This window comes from Ochotona curzoniae, unplaced genomic scaffold (genome assembly GCF_017591425.1).
Source record: "Ochotona curzoniae isolate NIBS_2020 unplaced genomic scaffold, NIBS_Ocur_1.0 scaffold_4683, whole genome shotgun sequence".
Taxonomy (NCBI): domain Eukaryota; kingdom Metazoa; phylum Chordata; class Mammalia; order Lagomorpha; family Ochotonidae; genus Ochotona; species Ochotona curzoniae.
Genome location: NW_024467121.1, coordinates 18,564,464 through 18,588,264, shown reverse-complemented (window position 1 = coordinate 18,588,264; position 23,801 = coordinate 18,564,464). Strand labels below are relative to the sequence as shown.

General features: G+C 39.6%; 1 protein-coding gene across 3 annotated transcripts in view; it reads right to left on the bottom strand.

Annotated features, from left to right (window-relative positions):
- Nucleotides 1–23,801, bottom strand: part of CDC123 (cell division cycle 123) — a 56,563-nt gene that overhangs the window by 3,855 nt on the left and 28,907 nt on the right. For 2 of the 3 annotated variants that reach the window (XM_040968201.1, XM_040968203.1), the window contains 5 exons: nucleotides 22,358–22,464; nucleotides 12,973–13,021; nucleotides 10,378–10,453; nucleotides 8,462–8,584; nucleotides 7,143–7,171 (listed from right to left, as the gene is read on the bottom strand). In XM_040968201.1, coding sequence (XP_040824135.1) covers nucleotides 7,143–7,171; nucleotides 8,462–8,584; nucleotides 10,378–10,453; nucleotides 12,973–13,021; nucleotides 22,358–22,464 — 384 coding nt within the window. The remainder of the gene's footprint in view (nucleotides 1–7,142; nucleotides 7,172–8,461; nucleotides 8,585–10,377; nucleotides 10,454–12,972; nucleotides 13,022–22,357; nucleotides 22,465–23,801) is intronic. The other variant, XM_040968204.1, reaches the window with a different exon arrangement.

Below are 23,801 nucleotides of genomic sequence, written 5' to 3'. Positions count from 1 at the left end.
CTAAAATACCCGCTCTGAATTGTGTAAATCAGGTTCTGAGAAAGAAAGGGGAACTACCAGGTGCCGGAAACAGATAGGAAGCAGAGAAACAGAGATATGGCAGGGGTTTCCCTCCTCAAGAACCCAAGGCCAGTACCCTATGCACACAGACCAGGCCACGAGCCCTCAGGCAGGCAAGCAGAACCCAGATGTGACCTTCCAGGGCCACAGCCTCAGTGAAGGGCAGGTAAGAAGAAACTGCTAAAGGTCAGAGCATCTTTCCTATGGATGTTCCTAAGTGGATGTTCAGAAACATGATATAAATAGATTAAAATATTCAAAATCTAGCATCTTTAGTATAAAGAAAAAAACTTGCAAAGAAGGTAAATAATCAAAACAGATGTCTAGCACCTTTTAAAAGACAATCAGGATGAATGTGGGCCAGTATTGTGGTACCACAGGATGCCATAAGCAACACTGGCATGCCATATGAGCCTGACTCAAGTCTTAGCTGCCTCACTTTGGATGCATCTCCCTGCGAATGCCTAAGAAAACAGTGGAAGATGGCCCGAGTGTGTGGGACCCTGTTACCCACAGGGGAGACCTAAATGGAGTTCCTGGCTCCTGGCCCAGGCCTAGATGTTGCAGTCACTTGGAGAATAAACCAGTGGATGAAAGATTCCCCACTCCCCTTTTTTCACTGTCTACATAACTCTGCCTTACAAATAATATGTTAAAATTTTAAAAAGATGAACAAAAGACTCTAAATACACCAAAGACTAAAGCAACAAGAGTTTGGGGAAATCCTAGCTGAGGAACACCACAAAGGATTAAGACAATGAAATAAAAATCTACAAAATGACAAAGCTAGATCCATACTGCATAACAGGCAGACAAGTGCCAAACAGATCAAAGATTTAAATGTGAAATGAGATTAAAGAGCTACAGAAAAAAGCATGGAATGGCATCTTCTTAAATTACAACTCAAATCATAAACCATAAGATAAATGAATACATTTAATGTTCTTCATCAAAAAAAGGCTAACATCATATCAAAAAACATTACAAATATCTAATCTCTGCAGTAAAGAAGAGTTCATATATTTTGAAGAAAATAAGCAACAGAACAGAGAAGATATAAAGAGTTCACAGAAATTATCCTTACACATGCTTCATGAAAACAGACTTCATCCTCATTCCAATTCAAAATTTGATCAAAATAAAAACTGTACTGAACCATCATTTCTCTACCAAACCCCCCAAAAAAGATCCTAAAAAGTCTGACCATATACTCAGCAAGCATGGAAAACACATATAGGTACTGTCAAATACTTAGGGATTTTTGTCTGGGCTGGCTTCCAGGGAGAAGAAAATACCCTATCTATCAAAATTAAAATACACTTAGTTTTTGAGCCAGCCATCTCAAAAAGGATTGATTCTGCAAATACACCTGCATGTGTAGGAAATGACTTGGGGACAGGGTTTTTCACAACAGTACAGTTTGTGGAAGACTAGAAATTGCTTACCTCAACAGGGAAGTGGCTAACAAAACTCATGGTCTACCTGCAAACCAAAATGCAATGTCATGGCAAGAGACTGCAAGTTCAGTTGACACCTGGTGATGCAGAGGGTGGAGACCACAGACCACCTTGCACAACAAAGATGGGGGGAAATAAGCATATTGCTTATTTTATAACAAGAAATACTGGAAGCACATACAAGAAATTATTGAAAGTATGCTTTTTGGAAGCAAAGTGGGACTGCAATTAGAAATGTTCCATGTATTCTTTCACACTGATTGGGTTTTTTAAACACTGTGAATGTGTTATGAGTTAAAAAATTAAAAGTCAGTAAGTTTTATGGAGTGGTGTTTGCCAGGATTCAGGGAACAGAGAGAGAAAGAGAGTCAAGAAGGAATCTAAGGAAAGAAGGAATAATTCACTGGGTGATGGGTTTGTGACTGGAAGTGTTGATCAACACCCAGAACTCTACACTAAAAAGCCATCATCCACTGCCTCTCAAGATGCACTTTGGCAGGATACTGTAGCAAAAGTGTTAGCCAGGACTTGAACCAGGAACCGGGACATACAATATGAAGGAACCCTAGTGGTAGCTGAACAGCCCTGTCATGACATTTCTTTTAATATATTCAATTTATTTGAAACGTACAGGGAGGGAGAATTAAGAGAATGAGACCTCCCACCTACCTGCTGACCTACTCCCCATATACCTGCTACAAAATCGCCAGGGCTGACTGGCACTCAACTACATGAGCTATCACCTGGTGTCTGCCAGTGTGTACATTAACGGCAAGCTGTAACAGAGCACAGACCCTAAATCCATATGGATCTATACAAATCCTAAATTCTGATACAGACTGTGGGAGCCCCAGGAGGTTTTTTTACCTACTATGTTCAAGGGTCACTCCAAAAACATTACTAACAAGTTTAATCTAAAGATATCTGCAGAATGTTTCACACATTCAAAATTGTTCTTTGGAGAACAGGGCTCCAGTGGAGTAATCTAAATTTCTGTTTGTGGTGTTAGCATCCCACATAGACACCAGTTCAAATCCTGTCTGCTCCATGTCTGATCCAACTCCTTGATGATGGTCTGGGAAATCAGCAGAGTGGCTCGGCCTCTGCACCCACGTGGGAGACCTGGAAGAGACTCTTGGCTTCAGGATGGCTCAGCTCCAGCCAGTGCGGTCATTCAGGGAGCAAACCAGTAAATGAAGATATCTCTCTCTTCTCTGCAACTCTACCCTTCAAATAAAAGATAAAAACAAAAAGGACAAAGAGAAGTACGAGATAGAAGAGGAAGAGGAGGAGGAGGAAGAGGAGAAAAAAAGGGAGAAGCAGAAGCAGAAGGAAGGGCCCAGTGTGATAGTGTAGCGGCTGAAGTCCTTGCCTTGTACACACCAGGATCCCACATGGGTGCTGGTTCATGTCCCGGCAGCCCTGCTTTCCATCCAGCTCCCTGCTTGTGGTCTCGGAAAGCAGTAGAGGATGGCCCAAAGCCTTGGGACCCTGCACCAAAGTGGGAGACCTGGAGGAAGCTCCAGGTTCCTGGCTTCAGATTGGCTCAATTCTGGTCATTGCGGCCACTTAGGGAGTGAATCAGCAGACAGAAGAGCTTCCTCTCTGTCTCTTTTCCTCTGTGTGTAATCTGACTTTCCAATAAAATAAAATAAATCTTTTTTTAAAAAGTAAATAGAATTATATCTTGGGGCTAAGCCAATCCTTGGGTCACTGCATCTCCTATCAGAGTGCCTGGGACCAAACTTGCCTGCATTTCTGATCTTCAGCTTCATGCTAATGTGCCTAGAAAGTGGCAGATGATGGTTTAAGCATTAGGGTTCCTGCCACACATTCAGGAAATCTGGATGGCTCCTGGCTTCAATCTGGTGGTGTACCCTTGGCTATTGTAGGCATTTGGGGAATAAACCATCAGACAGATCTCTCTCTTCCTCTCTCTCACCCTCTTCCTCTTTGACTTTAACATAAATAAGCTTTTCTTTTTCAGTTACCCTTAAAATTTACAAAGAAGTGACCAATTCAAAAACCAATTTCAACATTACCAAGACTCAAGATCAGCTATGTTCAACCCATAAAGGAATGAAATTAGATACATCAATAATCACCGTTAACTGGGAAGAATACATAAGGGGATTAGCTTTTTTTTTTTTTAACAGAATCTAAAGTAGATAATCTAAATTGTCTAAATTGTATGTGTGTACCATCCACACTGGTGCAGTTTTTTAAAATGTGCATTGCAGTGCCTCATCCCAGACCTAATGGATGGGCGGGCCTCAGCTCTGACATACACATGGGAACCTGGGGATCTCTCAACAGTCAACTTTCCCAGCCGACAGGAAAGCAGACACATCCGAGTATCGCCAAGTCCAAACACACTTCATTTACACTTCATGTAAAAGATCATGATAAAGAGCCAGTTTTCTGTAAAAATAGCCACAAAAGTATATCTTTAAGAAAGTGCCTATGAAACTCTGATACAAGTGCCATTGAGTAAATGCAAATGAGTTTTTCAATATGGTTTAAATTTCTTCTCAGAAGTTGTCAGGATGTTTATACTGGCATGCTTCTCACTTTTAAAAATGTGACTATTTTCAGTTCTGTGGGATCTCACCAGACAGTACTTACATACACGTCCAACCTCACTGAAGACATTCCTCAACTCTCTGACCAAGTTATACATTTGTTCCTTTCAGCTAGCCATTCTGAATGACAGCAGACAAGGACATTTGTCAGGCCTATATTGAGGAATGTTGGCAAATTCCAACATTTTCAAATGCTAGGCTGTGGGTATAACCATGTCAACTTGAGATATTAAAATTGTGAAATCTTCTGTGGATTGAACATAACAAACATATATCCAGGGCAATCAGCTGGGTTTACTCATTCACTAATTGATGTGATACTGCTCACACAAGGCCATTTCCTGGAAGATTTATTTATATGTCTATCACCCCAGTAGAATACAAACTCCTTGAAGGTCAGCGGTTATCTTGTGCGAAGCTTCCTGTTAGAAGCACAGTGTCTAATATATTCCAGACTTGATAAATGTTAGCTGCATGAGTGACAAGTACTTGGCCAATGGCCATCAGTTAGAAGCAGAGCCAGAGGCTAGTGCCATGGCACCTATGGTGCTGGCATCCCATTAGGATGTCGATTCGAGTCTCAGCTGCTCCATTTCTGATCCTACTTATGGCTGGGAAAGCAGTAGAAGATGGCTCAGGTCCTTGGGACTCTGTGCCCACATGGAAGACCTGGAAAAAGCTCCTGAATCTTGGCTTTGGATTGGCTCTGTTTCAGTTATTGTAGCCATGTTGTGATTGAACCAGTAGATGGAAGCTCTCTTTCTCTGTCTCCCTTTTTTCCATAACTCTGCTTCTCAAATAAAAATTAAAATCTCAAAAAGAAAAAGAAATTGCAGAGTCGAAGCAAAAGCCCATAGCTCCACCTATTAGATCAGGTTTCAACCCACTCCGTGCCATCATATTGCTTCCCATCCTTCCCCCAGAACGTGTTGCCAAAAGGCTGACACTTTACCAAGTAACATTTTGCCTGATCTCACCACCTTTCAGCTCCCCTTTATTATTATAAACAGCCAGCCTCTCTCTGGCCCTGCAGTGCCCAGGGCTGAGCCAAGCCAAAGCTGGAAGAAAGGAACTCAAATGTAGCTCAGCTTTGTGGGTGACAGGAACGCAAATTCTTGAAGCATCAGTACTGCCTCCTAAGCTGGGGTGAGTAGGGAGCTACGGTCAGGAGCTGGTACCAAGTACTGAATCCGGGAACTATGACATGGACTGGGTATCTGAACTAATAGCCCCTCTTTTTAACTCTTCTCTTTTTTAAAGGGTTTATTTATTTGAACATCAGAGTTACACACAGAGAGAAATACACACACATGCATGATTTCCAGATGGTGGAAATGACCAGCACAGGGTTAGACCAAAACCAGGAGCCAGGAGCTTCTTCCAGGTCTCCCAAATGGGTGACAGGAGCTCAAGTTCTTGGAACAAGTTCTCCTGCTTTTAACATGCAAATAAAGCAGAGAGCTAGATCACCAATGGAGCAGCTGTAAGTAAACCAGCACCCGTAACAGATGCCAGTAGTGGCTGGTTTCGCCAGCTATGCCACAATGCTGGCCCCTCTCTCCTTAACAGGTATCATCATCCTTGCAGAAACATGAAAGTAAACCGATACATTTTGATTTACTGGAGTTAAACACTTAACAATTGCTTTGGGAAATGTCCACACAGACCATTCTTTCAGTTAAAAAAAAAGACTCATTGCTTTCATGCTGAGTGAATGAGCATGGGGAGGGGGAGCGCTGGAGGCTGAGCATTCTACTGGTGCAGGGGTAGAAAACTCATCTGCTACCTTCCTAACATTTAGTGACTTCTTTGAAAAGATTTTTGTGTCTCAGTCAAATTTCTGTTATGAGAATTCTGAGTTAGGTTTTCTGTTTTTCTGATGGTTTTAATCACAAAAGTTCTTATCCTTGTAATGATTTAAAGAACAGATGTTAGACATTTCTCAAAGGAAGATACACAAAATACTCAATATCACTGACCATTAGGGAAAAAAAATTAAAACCACAGTGAGGTCTCGCCTCACATCTGTCAGAACAGCTATTATCAAAAAGACAAAAGATACCGATTGTGATGAGGACATGTATGATGTTGGCAATATCAAAAACTAGTGTAACCACTATGGAAAACTATATACAAATTCTTCCAAAAGAAAACAACTCCCACTAAAAACAGGAGTACGAAATGATCTAGCAAGCAGCCTTACTCTGGATATTGAGCCAGAACACCTGAAATCAGTATGGTGACAAGACACCCGCCTGGCATGCTTATGTTTATCACTTTATTCACAACAATCAAGTCATGAAATCAACCTAAGTCCATCAATGGATGAATAGATGGCATATAAGCATAATGGAATATTACTTAGCTAAAAAAAAAAAAGTAAATTGTGTCACTTGCCACAGGACAAATGGAAATGGAGAATGTTAAGTGAAATAAGCCAGACACAGAAAGACAGATATCACTTGTTCTGACGTGTATGTGGAATCTAAAACTCTGAACATGAAGAAACAGAGAATAGAATGATGGTCACAGAGGCCAGGAGGCTGGGGAATAAGAAAACAGTGGTCAAAAGAGTACAAAGCCCTAGCTAAAAAGGAGAGACCTTTTTGTTTTGCTTTCCTTCGAGATATATTGTACAACATGGTGGATATAATGAAAAAATAATACATTATTATAAATTCCAAAATTATGAAGACAGTGAAGTTTAGATGTTGTTATTACAAGAAGTAAGTATTAGAGGTGATGGATATGTTAACTAGTTTGATTTAATTATTATACACTGCATTCATGGATCATAACATCACTTTGCACTCCGTAAGGATACACAGTAATTTGTCAATTTCTCATTTAAAAATAACAGCAAACTAATTACCATCTTTAGTGTGAAAATAAAAATGACTCAAATCAAGCTCAGAATTTTTTTTTGACTGAAGATAACTACTGAAATATCAAACAACAAATCCTTAGCCAAGCCCTCTGGCAAAAAAACATAGATGTAAAATGTCCATTTGTCAACTTTCTTGTCCAGTGTAAGTTTACTTACCCTACTGTCTCTATAGATGTCAAACACAACTGTAAAGAAGAAAAAAAAACTCGGTTATTAATAATTCAGTTATTAATAAGGCAGTATTTCAGTGATCTAAATCTCCTTAGGAAAATTAAAGTGTATTTAACATAGTTTATATAACAAAAATAACATAACAAACATAACAAAATATAATTGACCTTGGATATTTAAAACTTCTAAATCTCAAAACTGCACACTTTAAAATGTCACCCTGTGCTATTTTACTTGAACAACACTGCTTTCCTTTTCTCTATCCCCACTTACAACCCCTCCTGCTTAAAAATCCTCATGCTTAAACGTCCTCATTGTCTCATTGTCTCAACCAGTGCACCATTATAAACTGGCTTATAATGAAGCTGTCACTAAAGAAAGTACTAGTGAAAGGAGTAGCAATCAGTTACTTAGGGAATGACATGAGTAGCATCCAATATGAAAGTATATCATCTACCGGTTCTGGCTTGTGTCCTAGCTGCCCCACTTCCCATCCAGCTCCCTATTCATGGCCTGGAAAGCAGCAGAGGATGGCCCAATACCCTGGGACCCTGCATCCACATGGGAGATCGGAAGAAGCTCCTACTCCTGGCTTTCGATCAGTTCAGCTCCAGCTGCTGTGGCCACCTAGGGAGTGAATCAGTGGATAGAAGACCTTGCTCTCTCTGTTCTTCCTTCTCTCTGTAAATATGACTTTACAAAAAAAAAAAAAAAAGTCTAAATCTTTAAAATTAAAAAGAAAAAAAAGGCTATCTCCCAGAGTCTACAACTTGAGCAACAAGTTGGGGTCAGGAGTAGGGGCTGGGAATTGAATATGGCTGCCCCAACATGGGACTGAGACATCTTATCCACTAGGCCCAATGCATGGCCCGGGTTATCTTCTACAGATGCCAGTCTTGGTAAGCAAAGGAAATGTAAATAACACAGAGACACAATTTCAAAGTGTTTAAAAATTCTCTCACACACAATTTACTTTCAGTTCCTAAAACCAACTTGCAGTTGTTTACTTCAGAAGTGGTGCTGTCTTGTTCATTCAGAGAAGTCAAGCTGGCAGACCTTTTCTAATGCACAAATATCTAGAGTGACACGACAGAGAACCAGCTCTGTATTAAAAGGGGATTCCCACTCAGTAAGGAAAAATCAGCATGCAAACCATCAGCAATACCATAAAACAACAGGGTACAATGCTTCATTCAGAAACAGTATTTCAACCAGTTTTTAAAACATAGATGGATCCAACAGCATTATGTATTCCACCTTTTCTTTTTTCATTTTTTTTTTTTGCATCAATAAAAAATACTCACAGTCTTCGTCTAAGAATTTGTACTGGATGTGTTTCTTGAAAAAATCTTGTATGCACCTGCAAATGTCTTCCTTTTGTTTAGAAATATGATCATAGTATTGTGTGTAATCCCTTTGAGAAATACCTGCCAAGATAATGTTTCAATTATTATACCATGTTTTTTTTAAAAAAATATCAACATGTGATTTAAACTTTTTTTTTGAGAGAACCACAAAAGCAGATCAGAGATTAATCAGATGAATATTGCCTTCCACCCTAATCAGCTGTAAAAATTCATATGGATACGTGAATCCTGAAGCAATATACTGCCATGCATTCTTACTTTAGGAAAGTTATTTTTACTTAGTACAATGGAAAGAATTCAAAGTTACAAAACAGCTAGTTATGTAAGAAATGAAACAAGCAATTTTTAAACCTGCACCCATAGTCATCAGCTGCTGCTTGGATTTCTCAAGCATATCTCTACAAGCTGTATTTTCTTCCACTTCAGGAACACTTTACTGCCACATTCCCACCAGGTTTCATCAGAGTAGACTGCTTCTTGCTCTAAAAAGCTCTACCTTACCTTCCCAAGCCTGACGCAAACCCTCCTCTTTTTAAAGCGACTTGCTGCTGTGAGTCCAAAGGCACTGAGGCCTACTCTCTGCTCTCTCCCTTTGCTAGAGTCCTAGGAAAAAGGCCTCTGCTCTGAAGTGAGGACTTCCAATTCCTTATTAACATGCCGACATGACTGCCCTCTTTAGCACACTTACACTGCAAGCATTTCAGGAGTAGGTGACACTATGACAAATTCAAACTCAGCAGATTAATTAGCATTTATCAGTAATTAGTACGCATTTGATTCTACTCAAATTGCACTTTCCTGGGTTGAACATAAATTTTTATTTTATGGAAAACAGAGACAGAAGGATTTATTCATTATGAATAAATCATAGCAAACAAAACATCAACCTGAAGAGTTTCAGATTAATTCACTTGTTTCTCCATATATTTTCTCTTACTAAAATAACAAAAGTGCATCAATAACATAATTAAAGGTGCAAAATCTTGGCTTTTTATGTTGCTTTAAATAAGTAACCTAGATACTTAAAGTATCTCAAACCATAAGCAAGCAATACTATATATGTGTGTATTTATCTCCAAATTTAAGCCCAGTAACTGTTAACCGTTTCATTCTGCAAGCTAGCTAGCCATGACCCCAGCTTCTGTGGACACTGAGCTAAGGCTCAAGATCGTTCCCAACCCAGTATTCCAGAGCCAGTACTGACTGGGCAGAGGCGGCCTCTGAGATGAAAACTGATACAGGCCCTTGTCTCATTTACTAGAAATTTGCCTCTGTCATAGCTTAACTTTCCTTTGTTTTCTTCTTTTGACACATAATAATTGCACATATCATCGCTTCTCGGCCTTATGGCTAACATCAAGTGTAATAATTGCACATATCTATAGGGTACACTGCTATACATGTATATACATAATGATAAAATTGGCGTATTTCTACAATGGAATACTATTCAGTCATAAAGGAGAATGGATTTCTGTCACTCATAGCACCATAGTTGTCTTATTTTACAGTACTTTTTCTGAAACTGTATTTATATATTTATTCGAAAATGAACCTTGCCAGAGATCTTCCACCTTCTGATTCACTCTCCAACAGCTGTGACAGTCAGAACTGGCTCAGACCAAAACAAGGAGCCTGGAACTTCATCCAGGTCTTCCACTTGGTTAGCAGGGGGTAAGCACTTGGCCCATGTTCACTGCCTTCTCAGGGATATCAGCAGGGAACTGGATCAGAAGTGGAACTGCCAGGACTTAAACCAGCACCCTTCTAAGATGCCAAAATCATGGGTGGTGGCTTAACTCACTGTGCTATACCAGCCTCCACGAGTACTTTGAAACATAAACCTAACTCACCAAGAAGCTTGTTTTCCTTGACAAAACATCTGAATTCAGCTCCTGGAATCAATTCGCACCATTTTCGAAGAATAAGCTATAGACAAAGGAAAAAAAAATGTACACAATTATGCAATAAGATGTAGACAATTTTACACCAGAACTTTATCTTAATGACTGTTGCATTCAAATTGTTTTAAAAAGAGACATCATAAAACATCCTTACGATGAGATATGAAAATACAGCTTTGATTTATTATTCTAATAAGCAGGGGAAATTGTACTAAAATTCCATGTTAAGAATGCAACTTTTCCACTTTTCATGTTGAGAGTTCTGACAGAATACATAACACTAAGGAGGACAAAGTGAAATGTTATCACCACCACACGCTACCCCTCTCGCTTTCTCCCTCCCTCCAGAACTCTAATTTTCAAACAGATAAATAAAACATTAAACAAACAAACTAAAAAAGAACCCAAGTATTAAATGAAGAACCTCAAACCAAAATTTCATGCAAGTCATAACTACTAAAAGCCGACAGCAGCATATAAACGTTTGGTGGCTACAGTGATTTTTATTTGCAGAAAATAAGCAACTGTACCATATGATAGTAATTTTTCAAATTTACATAAATGTTATTTAAATAATGTCTGGTACAAGCAGTTTATACACTGTGATTCATTTTTAAAGACACCAAAGGGTAAAAAGTAATGCTCTCCTCTACGCTGTCCCACCTTCCTTCCCAGAGAGAATCGTGCTGTCAGTCGCTTCCACATCCCTCCCGAGGTATCTATGACTACAGTACATGATATTATTGTAATTACGTAAAGAGCATCACTTTCCTAGACATTAACAGCTGGGTTTTACACTATGCCCACTAATATGCTGCTGATGCTGCCAGAGAAAACTGCTGGTGAGCAGTTTGGGGGCAGACAATGGCATTTCAGTGAGGATCAAGGCTCAGTAAGGCCAAGGAAACGATCCTAGTTTTTTTTTTTTTTTTGCTTGTTTTGTTTTGTTTTTTTAAGGAAACTATCTTCTCTCTTGTTCAAGCTTGTTTCCAGCACAAAGTAACACAAGACACAAGGCATGGCAGGTGTTTAACAGATAGATGCTTATTCAGTAAAACAACAGATGTGAATAGATAACATATTTAAATAGAGTATATATTTAATATTTGTATTATAATGCTACAAAGGACTGTTTACACTATGCAGCTAACTTAAGGAAACGTCACAAATTGTAGGCAAAATTTTCAAATACCAATGCTCTAACATCTAGTAATTATTTAATAGCCTGAAAGAGAGTCAACTAACTGGTCTATATTTACTGAATAATCAATCATAAAATCAATACATACTCAAAACACCAAAATGACTCAGTGCCGTGAGTCAGCAAATTTGGAAAGCATGTGTAGTCACAGAAGTGGCTAGAAGCAGACAGATCATGAGGAAATAAACAAAAAACAAAAAACAAAAACTTGCTGCACTAATTTAATTGGTATCACAAAATAAGAGTTTCAAACGGTTTGAAGTTATGGAGCAAAGCGACACTGTCAGGCGCAAGAACCAAGGATGAGGGTGACAAGCTCCAGCCAGGATGGAGCTGTAACAGGATCAGCATCCAGAGGGTTAGGCTCCAGATTTGCTCATGGCACGGGTGAGTGGCCACAGCTGAGAGCACTGGCTGTCGTGCGTGCAGCATGTATGACTTCAGAACCAGGAAAACGGGAAGTAAAAATTGGGGTTTGCTTTTACATTTAACAGAATTTCTAATGAAGTTATAATATCACTAGCCTTTCATTCCTCTCTAAAGCTACCTGTAAAATGAATGAACAATGTAAATAAATAAATAAATGAAATGGTGAAGATCTTATCTCTTGGTATATGAGGTTAAAAACCTGAATCAGAGCCAGTAGGGTAGAGAGTTCCAAGGTGTTTAATTGAACATTATTTATATTTTAAAGATATTTTTATATATTCATATATATCCTGAGCATTATATACATATTTCATAAATTTAAACATTCAGTGGCTCTAAAATTTTTCATTTGTTTAAGAACAAAGAGCAACTCTTAACTTGCTTTTATGTAGGATTATCAAGATCATACAAAAAAGTTTCTTGAATCTTGACTGAATTTGAAATGCAATACAGCAACAAGGTGGAGGAATCCACCATGGGGGAAGAGAATGGGGAGGGACTGGGGGATTTCCAGAGCCTATGAAACTGTGTCAGATGATGCAATGTAATTATTTAAAATATATATATTTAAAAAAAAAGTTTCTTGCTGCTGGCACTGTGATGTAGTGGGGTAAGCCACCACCTGCACCACAAGGCAGCCCGTACGGGCGTCAGTTCATGTCCCATCTGCTCTACTTGTAATCCAGCTTCCTGACAATGTGCCTGGGAAGCAGTGGAGGACGGCCCAAGTACTTGGTCCCCTGTACCTATGTGCAAGATCTGAAAGAAACCCCTGGCTCCTGGCTTCATTCTGGCCTAGAAATGACCACTGAGGCCATTTGGAGAGTGAATTAGTAGATGGAAGATGTCTGTTTTTTCTCTGTAACTCAGCCTTTCAAATAAATAAAATAAATCTTTCAAAAAGAGTTTCTTACCTCATATTCTATACAAGGATCTGGAGAATCATCAGTACAGTGAATAAATCTTTAGAAGGAAACAAAAAACCACAACTGAATCTTTTTTTCAAAACTGAGGTCAGTTTATGCATACAAACTTACTTACACTTAACACTAGAGTAATGTCTTACCGAGAGCATCTGGAAACATGAGATTAATTCAGATTCAATGAACAGTTATTAAGCATTATTGGACGCTACATCTAGGAACAACAATGAATCCTTAAAAAATATCAGGATGAACCCTTATAATCCTAGACATAGATAGCATAATTGACATTTTAATCAAAGAACATGAAATTAAGACCCAGAAAGCCCAAACCGAACAACCAGCCCGTATCGTCCCTCCAGCTCCAGCTGTCTAACTCCAGATTCGCTCTGCCGACCGACACATCCCCTCTATGATCCAATGTACTTCCCCTCTTCACTAATTCTGCCAGACAGCCACCAAAACTTAATCTGTCTCCCCAATGCCATTTGAGAAAACATTTGACACAATTATCCAATCCTCCACTAAATCAATGCTTCCTCCCTGAAAGTCCTGCTTCATGAACAATATTTAATATAATTTATTCAAAGTCGATCTAGGCCAAGGACCAGCCTAGATGCTGGGAATGCTAACACTGAATTATGACTCTCTGGTTCTTTGGAAGCTCAGTCTGGCTGAAAAAGCTAACAAGGCAGAGAAGCTCAAAACCCTGGGGAAAACAAGGACAAAACCCTAACAGTGCAAAGGAAGAAACAAGGGCTGACAGTGTGTGTCGCAGGGAGACAGCACAGGGGAAGCATGTGCTAAGACACGAAGGAAAGTGAGGTGCCACCTGACAAGGTGGTTCAGACATGGAGGTGAGGAGAATCACTTGGAGGGCTAAGGAATGCCGCGCAAAGACGGAACTGCTGCAACATGATGCGGAGCAGAAACTTCAGACCAGGAATATACAGAGTGTGAAGGGTCTTGTTGGCCCACCTAAAGAGGTAGTGGTTTATTGCGTGGACAATTTGGAACTGTAAGAAGTTTCTAAATAGGATAGGGAGAGAAGGTCTTCAAAAATTTCATGGGAAATGTTTGTTATGAAAACAAAAAGGGAACAGGGGATGGGAGTGCGCAGCACTGTGGCACAGCACGTTAAGCCTCCGATTGTGGTGCTTAACCATAGTGCCTATTTGATTTTCAGCAGTTCCACTTCTGAACTGTCCATGTCCCTGCTAATGTGCCTAGGAAAGCAGCAAAAGGTGGCATAAGTGCTTGTGACCCTGGACCAATGTTGGAGACCTAGAAAAAGCTCCAGGTTAATGGTTTTGCATCTGCCCAACTCCAGCTGTCACAGCCATTTGGGGAGTGAACTAGCAGATGGAAGATCTCTCTCTCCTCTCTCTGTAACTCTGCCTTTCAAACAAAAATAAATCTGGCAGACACCAGCAAGGCAGTTATGACAGCCTTGGTGAGAGACAAGAGGTTTACTAAGGCAACACAAGTGGAAGGTAGAGAAGTGGCCTAGTCAGTATAAATTGGTGGCTGGCTGAAAGGCACGGAGGAGCAAAAGCGAGGCCAGGGTGGCTCGTGCGAGCCTGGCTTTTGTGACTGGCTGGTGACTGAAGGTGATGCGTTTCACAGGAGGAGGTGTGGGGTGAAGACAGACAGGAAAGAGCTATGCTTCACTGTGTCTTTGAGGCATCTATGCGAGGCCACCAAGAGCTGCTGACAGGGTGGTTCAGAGACGGAGGGGAGGATAATCACTTGGAGGGCTAAGGACAAGCCCAGGAAGTAGAGGGCGTCTCCTCAGGGGGTGACAGAAGCCTGGGATGTGCCAATCATTCAAGAGTGGTAAAAGAAAAAGAAGCTGAGGAAAAAGTGAAACTTACAGATGGAGAGGAATCAAAACTGCCTTCTGAAAGTCAGAGGAAGAGAATTTCAACAGTAAGTGGGGAGTTGACTCAAACATCATGACAAAGTATCAGACTGCCCACTGGATCTGGTATTTCTGCTATGTGAATTTCACAGTATTCTGACACAGACAGAAACAAGATTAGAGACAATCAAGGAATGAACAGGAAGTGAGGGAAAATAATAAGCCCCTGACAGCAGCCTGATTGTGAAAAGCAGAAGACAAAGGCCCCGCAGAGGACAGGACAGGGAGCGCTTGGAGGCTAGAGTTTCCAGTTTCCGTGATTTAGTCCTTAAGAATGACCGTCAGCAGGGAAGGCTGGATACTCTACACAGCAGACAACTTTCAGAACAGAACTCGTAATATACAACATATACACAGTTAAGGTACATTCTAAAAGGTACAAACAATGCTTATCATGATGTTAAACAATTCACAAGTAAAAATGAATTTGAAGAAACCTAGTATGTGATCAACTTGAAATTCTCTATATCATTGATGGTCTGTCCTACAAACAATATTAGTATGACTGACTGAAATTCTAAGCAAATAGAACTTTAAGTGCCGGTAGTAATCAGGTGCTGATTCATAGAATCCACATTGTAAAGGCATACACACGATGTTTTGTTAAAAAGTCAGTGAGTTTTCTCTACCAGTAGCTTTACTTGTTGAATAATAAATACATGCCAGGCATCATACACAGCACTTTATATTAGCCACTTAATTTAACCCTGCAGTAATCCTCCGAGAAAGTGCTATTACTATGGCCCACATGAATCAGATAAGGATACCAAGGTTCAGACTGTGAGGTAACAGGTGAGAGCGCTTAGTACACCATCTACTGGACCATTTCTCTCCAAGATGCAGATGTCACATCTGCTGCTACAGCTCTCAGACTGAGTTAAAGAAAAAAACAAACAAACAAACAAACAAAAAAAACCCTCCATAAATCCAAGCATAACTTAAGCAGCTAAAACAGAAAACAAAACTATCTTTAGCTAAATCCTATTCCCACAATATAAAACACATCTTCCAACACATCGATGTATAAAACTTCTGTTTCTACACATTATAACACACGGGTGCTATTTTAAGACCTCATTTTTCTCCAGAAAGCAAAATTCCCTTGCTTCAAATAAAACTAATTTAAGAGTATACCCAGAAGAGTTACAATCTAAAACTAGAAAACTAGATCTTAATATATTTAAAGAACTTTTAAATAAAAATTAGTCTCATAAGTTGTTTTATATTAATCAAAATTAAGGTCATGAACTGTCAGGTTAATAAAAATTAACATAACTATTTTTATCCTTACAAAGTACCTCCTTCTTTTCCTCCCAGGAGCAACAGATTGGCATGCATTCAGGGTGTTTCTAGACCTCTCCACTGGACATTTTTAATCATTTATGAAACTTACATTGGACATGGCCACTACAGAGACAAGTATTTTTAAAAATACAAGACAGAGTTGGAAAAAATTAAACAAAACAATGTGGCAGTATCTTAATGCTTATTGTAACAACAGAATTCCTATCATTTTAATGTGTGAAATGTGATTTCAGGGGGCTGGTGCTGTGGTGTGGCACATGAACCTCTGCCTATGGCACCAGCATTCCATATGGGCACTGGTTTCTGTCCTGGATGCTTAACACTTCAGCTCTCTACTTGTGCCTGGGAAAGTGGCACAAGATGGCTCAAGTCTAAGGGCCCCTGATCCCATGTAGGAGACCTGGAAGAAGCTCATGGCTCCTGGCTTCAGATTGGTTCAGCTCCAGCCACCATAGCTATTTAGGGAGTAAACAGTGAATGGAAGATCCCCCCCTCTCTGCCTCCTTCTCTTGTATAAACACATTTTTTTTAACTGACATGTGATTTTAAACATCTGGTGATGAGGGCAGTTTCCTGACATTATTCTGCAAGGAAGAAAATACAATAAGATTCTTTATGTGGGCCTGGTACAGTAGCCTAGCAGCTAAAACCCTCACCTTGCATATGCCAGGATCCCATATGGGCACTGATTCTAATCCCAGCGGCCCTGCTTCACATCAAGCTCTGCTTGTGGGTCCTGGGAAAGCAGTCCAGGATAGCCGAAACCCTTGGCACCCTGCAGCCCCATGAGAGACCTGGAGGTCTCCTAACTCCTGGCTTCGGATTGGCTCAGCTCTGGCCGTTGAGGCCACCTAGGGAGTGAATCAGTGGATGGAAGATCTTACTCTCTGTATATTTGATTTTCCAATAAAAATAATTAAATAAATCTTAAAAAAAAAGATTTTATGTTTACCAGTCTTATAAAATACTACAGGAAAACTAAAGGGGTAATTTGAAAACATGCAGCTGCTATTCAAGGTTCCTAAGAATGGTTTCACACTTCTTCACATTTCAGTTTTAACCCTTAACTACAGCAGGTCCACGGTTTAAAACACACTGCATTGTGCCATCTTGCAACACTCCTGTAAAGGGTAGACTGGTTGAACATGCGTGTTACGTTTTAAGTCGCGAGTTTCAGAAGGTACAAGGAGAACATATGTGGTACAGGAGATTACTGCATGTGGCCTTTTCTTATTAAGGTGATTAACCAGATGGCCGAGAATCTCTGCAAACAAAAAAGCCCCAAGTCATTCATTCAAGACTGAACAGAAGGTCAGTAATAATATTTCCGAAGCTCAGCTGACAAACTGCAAAGGTGGCTGTGTGTGAATAAAATCCATTTATATTCTTTTTTTAAAAATATATTCCTGACAAGGTAGGTTGATTTAAAAAAAATTCTGAAATTTTTTTCCTGGGTTAGTAAGTAGTAGATATACTAATTGAGAAGATTTCTTTCACTATATATTCCAAAGAAAGCACCAACAGAAAGTAGGTTTTAGGGGCCTGTGTAACTAAATAATCCTCCCTTTAGAAGCACCAATTCCCATATGGGTGCCAGTTTGTGTCCTGGCTGCTCCACTTCCAATTCAGCTCCCAGCTTATGATCTGGGAAACAGCAAAAGGTGGCCCAAGTCCTCGGGTCATGGTACCCTGTGGAAGACAAGGAAGAAGCTGCTGACTCCTGGCTTTGGATCAGCTCGGCTCTGGCCCATGTGGTCATCTGGGAAGTGAACCAGCGGGTAGATCACTCTTTCTGTGTTTCCCTCTCTCTCTGTAACTCTGAACTTCAAGTCAAATAAATAAATCTTTTTCAAAAAGAAAGTAGGTTAAACCAAGGCACTAATTTAGGTTGAAAGCAGGCTCTTTTGCTAAATTCTATGCTCATAGTTCTTCACAGCACAATTATAAATTCTCTAGTAGCCATGAAAACTCTAAATATAAATGTTATTAAACAATGTTTGTGATCTACTATACAAATTATAAACAAACAATTCTCAAATGTAATAACAGATTTTATTTTGAAGTAAGAAAGAGAAAAATCTTCAAGGTCTACTTTGATGAGCTACTACAAATTATGGCAGCCCGTTTTTTAATGACCTAGGAAATGTACCAGTGCCACTGGAGAACAGTGTTCTAGATCAAAATTATTGGAAAAAAAAAAAATCCTAGCCCCAAAGCGAAAGAGGTAGGCCTAGCTAGCACAGATGACTAGCAAGATTGTTCTTGGTTTTCCTTTTATTTCTCCCCAAGCTCCTTCCCAAATCATCCCCCTGATTTAAACAAGGTTGAGCTTCCTGCCAGACAAATAGTCTGCTTCCCTTCCAGCTCCCTGCCTGCTGCCTGGGAAAGCAGTCGAGGACAGCCCAACGCCTAGGAACCCTGTACCCATGTGGGAGACCAAGAGGAGGTTCCTGGCTTCAGATTGGCACAGCTCTTGCCATTGTTACCACTTGGGGAGTGAGTCAGCAAACGGAAGATCTTCCTCTCTGTCTCTCCTCCTCTCTGTATATCTGACTTTCCAATGGGGGAAAAACAAAATGTGTTTTAAAAAAGAAGAGTACAATTCTTTAGATTGAACAGGATCATAATGGTGATTAAATATAACCCTCTCCTTGTATAGATGGGATGCAGGGCTTCTGGGATTAGAACTGGTGCCCATATGGGATCCTAGTGTGTACAAGGCAAGGACTTTAGCCACTAGGCTACTGCGCTGGGCCCAAGAACTGTACTCTTAAATATGGATATTGAAGCACTGCAAGTTAAGCCACCATGCAGGATCGCAGTGCCTGGAATCAGATCCTGCCTTCCTTTCTGATCTTGCTTCCTGTTAATGCATACCCTACAAGGCATCAGGTGACAATTCAAATGCTTGGATCCCTGTCACAACAGAGGCCACATGGAACTCGTACCTCCTGGTGAGGGTCTGATTCAGCTCTGGCTGCTACAGGTATTTAGTGAGTAAATTAGGTGACAGATCTGTGCTGCTCTTGTAAGTAAATAAAAATAAGTAAACTTAAAAAAATTAAAGAATTATATGCTTAATCTTATAAGAGCTCTTAAAAAAGTCTTTGTGAAAAAGATCATTTTCCATGAGGTCTATCAATCAGGAATTTTTACCTGACCCTAACAGTTACGCAACATTGTTATACAAATCCCTCCAGAGCAGATGGAGTCCCGAGTAATGCCCTGCTACAGGCGGAAAGGGTGAGGTGCAGAACTGACCCTGCCCACTCACAACTGTTTATGCTAGAGAAGGATGGCAATCTGTGGGTAAGCACTTAATTCCAAGGCCTCAAATTCACTTACTGGCTTAACTTCCTTCCCAAGTACAAGCCAAATAGCACAAAATGGAAGGCAGTTGACTATTTCTACTTGCCACTGGAACAACAGCTAAAATCAGTTAACAAGGGTGTGGGGCTAGGATGGAGAAGGGGAGGGGAGAAGTGGTGTTGTGGCATTACGAGTTAAACTACCATCTGTAATGATGGCACTCTAATTGGGTGCCAGATCAAGTTCTAGCTGTCCCATTTCCAATCCAGGTCCTTACTAAATGCACTTGGAAAAGCAGTAGATGACCCAAGGACTTGGGCGTCTGCCCCACGGGTGGGACCTGAAAGAGGATCTGGGCTCTGGGCTTTGGCCTGGCCGGTCCCAGGCAGGATGCCGTTTGTGGCTATTCAGGGAATCATCCAGTAGATGGAAGCTCTCTAACTCTTTCAAATAAATAAAATAAATCTTTTTTAAAAAATGAGTCCTAGAAATAAGAGGTAGGAGCAGACAGGTAAATCCAAAGCTGAGTTTTATAAATATAACTTCAAAATTAAAAGTGATTTATAATTTTTTTGGAAATGCAACATAGCCTCACACTGTCACTACAACTAACACTAAAAGTACAAAGAAACTGACATCAGGGAATTTATAGGTGCAAAGTAATTTTCAAACTTCTTTAAAAGAATAAATGTCAAAAATGTCAAATTGTTTGATAAAATGATAAATTTTGATAAAATGTCAAAAAATTTATATAATGAAAAACAAAAACAAGGCTTCTTTTCAAATAAAGGGTCTCTCTTAGAGAGAAAATACTATTGCACTTTCACCAAAACAAGGACTACCATTAATACCTGTGTACAAAGACTGACAGCTGGGCCCAGCGCTATGGCTCAAGGGCTAAATCCTCGCCTTGCACATACTGGGATCCCACATGGGCACTGGTTCGTATCCTGGCTGCTACACTTCCCATCCAGCTCCCTGCTTGTGGCCTGGGAAAGCAATGGAGGTCGGCCTAAAGCCTTGGGACCCTGCACCCCTTGTGTGGGAGACCCGGAAGAAAGCACCTGGCTTCGGATTGGCTCAGCTCAGGTCACTGCAGTTACTTGGGGAGCAAATCAGTGGAAGGAAGATTTTTTTTTTTTCTGTATGTCCTCCTCTTTGTAAATCTGCCTTTCCCAATACAAATAAACAAATATTTTTTAAAAACTGACAATTAAATATCAAAATAATATGCTTTCTGGTAAAATAACAAAAAAAAAACAATAAAGGTAAGATTCTTTAATAATAAACTTGCAATGCAACCACACTTGTTAACCACTGCCTAACCCTGTTTTGTCTAATTAATACAGAACTAAAGCACATGCCCAAGCTGGGGTGCCAAGTTACCACAGTCTTGATGCAATACTGCCAGGTGGTAATCTGTTCATGGCAGCCTCCATTTGAAAAGGGAACTGGGGCTGGACTGAAGGATTGGTAAAGCAAAGTAAGCTAGACAGATGGGGAAGGAGAGGCGTGCATTCTCATTGCTGTTCTGCTTCCCACCTAGATTCTCTGATACACTTCACTGCAAAAGCAAGTTAAAACTAATACTTAACTGAGATGACACAGGATGAGCAGCCTAAAAGACAAACTGATGCCAGAACAAAAGAAGCACAAACAGAGCACCCACAGTTCAACAGTCAACCGTTCTGCTACCTAGGATGCAGATGGATACAGTCACATGCTGTAGCTATGGCTGCCTGAAGAACACAATAATTCCACTAGTAGCAATTTATCCTAAGAAAAAATTACAGCAATGCACAAAGATTAAGGTCAAGCATATTCAGCAGAGGATTGTATAAGATAGAGGATGACTGATTAAAAACAATGCTACAGCTATCCAGGGTGTTACCATTATTTTCTACAATTAATCACATGCAAAGATGTCACCGTATGTTGACAAATGCAAAAACAGTCTAGTAAGCATTATGAATTATAGGATCTCATTTTTTAAAAAGGAACAGCCTATTTTTGTACACATATATTACATATAGGTGGAACTGTAGAATTTTATGTAGCCAAGTGTGGGATCATTGGTACTTTGTATCTTCTCTATCTGTTTAGCTATACAGATGGTCTCCAACATAACCACCACTCGACTAACAAAGTTTTTACTTCATAATCATGCAAAAACAACACACATTCAGTAGAAATTGTACTCCAAATTTTGAATTTTTATTTTTGCCCCAGCTAACAGGTGGTATAATAATATTCTTTCATGATGCTAGCTGGCTATGGGTCACCACACAATCACAACGGTAAACAAGGAGATTCCACAATGCACTGCGTTGCCAGCATTTTCTGATCCTGCACTTTGTTTTCCTATATCATATCATCTATAGAATGTCCATCTACACATGTATGTGTGAGATATTTAACACTTAAGTGTCCTGAGCAGATTTAAGGTAGGCTAGACTAAGCCATGATGTTCAGTAGCAGAGCTGTAGAAAATGCAGTTTTGATTTATAATGGGTCTACAGAAAAACAACCCATCTTAGGTCAAAGAGAAAATATAACCCTCAATTTAGTCTTTCTGTGATGAAAATATATCCATTTTATAATAGGAAAAAGATGACTGAAATAGTTGATGGCACAAACACAAAGTTCTTGACATTCAGAGTTATCTATTATGTAACATTTATTGTGAAAGCAAGAAAAGTTTGCTCTAATAGGTAATTTAGAAACATGAAATAGCTTTGTTAAAATTGTTTATAATAGAACTACAAGTCAAGGATGTTCACTTTTAGAGCACTCTACATGAGTAGTAAAATCATGGATATTGAGTGAACAGAATATACTTACGGTTGAGTGAAGTCACGAGTAATGAAATCAGAACTCTTGAAAAGCAGGAAGATGTCACTGAGCGTTTTACATTTCAGAGAACTATTCATTGCTATCCAGTATGCATCCTATACAAAAAGCAAATGGTATTTAGACCATATTTCAAATTCCGAGTCTGAACATCTCTAGTTATTAACAAAATCATCAATTTAAGACTTTCAAAAAAAAGCCAAGTGTCTTTTAACAAGACTGTCAGGTGCCGGATACACTCCGACAACAAAGAATATCACCAATGTGTGCATGCTACACTCTTCTGTGAACACTGAGGTAGCTCAGCCTGGGCCGAGCACTTGGCAGTGTTTCTCCCACTGATGGCGAGGGAAGTGGGAAATGAGGTAGCAGAAAAATTGGCACTTCAGATGAAATTGGCAAATAAACAGTCTGACCAGCACTCACTCTCCAAGAAAAAAGGACATAGCTTCCTCTCTGCTTCTGAGGACTGCCATCCACACACCTGGACTCTGCCAGCCACAGCAATGTAGATCTACACTGGCCAAATGTGGCAGGAAAGGAAGTGACATATTCTGAATCATCACTGCTTTAAGTGGTGAACATGATATGCAGGAACCAAAAAGATAAAAAAAAGGAAGGAAGGAAGGGAGGGAGGGAGGGAGGAAGAGAAAGAGAGAGAGAGAGAGAGAGAGAGAGAGAAAGAGAGAGAGAGAGAGAGAAAGAAAGAAAGAAAGAAAGAAAGAAAGAAAGAAAGGCAGGCATGCAGACTGGCCAGCACAAAGTTCAGTAGAGCATCCCTAAAAAAATAATAATTAAATCATTTGAAAAGCATACCTCTCCTCCACATTAGAAGGAAAAAAAACAGAATTTTGAGAAAACCACTACCCTGTTATCTATACTATACAGAAGAAAATACTAGCATATATTAGGCACTCAACAAATAACAAATAAATGAACAAATGGATAACACATCTGCCAACAACCTACCCATCCTGAGTGAAAGGAAACCTAACTCAGTTGAAAGGGATGATTTAAAGTACAGCTCACATGCAGATGAAAGTTGACTGAAAAACCAATAATGCATTTAATAACTTATAATAATTTCACAAGAACTTCTTTAAATAATCTGAATTACTTCCAAGATGGAGATTTTTTTAAAAAATGTATCTTTTAAAATTGACACACAGCAATTGCATGCATTTATGGTGAACACTATATATTCACATGCATATAGTGTGTGATGATCAGATCAGGGTAACCAGTTTATCTATTGACCTCAGATGGGTATCATTTCTTTAGGATAATGTACAATTTCATTATAATTTTTCCAATAAAAGAAATTGTGAACCTCTTATGAAAGAATATTGAATAGAAACATTTAATTGAAACAACAGTATTCACCTAACAAACTATGCAGCTGAATCATCTAGGCAATAACTATAGGGGAAAGAAA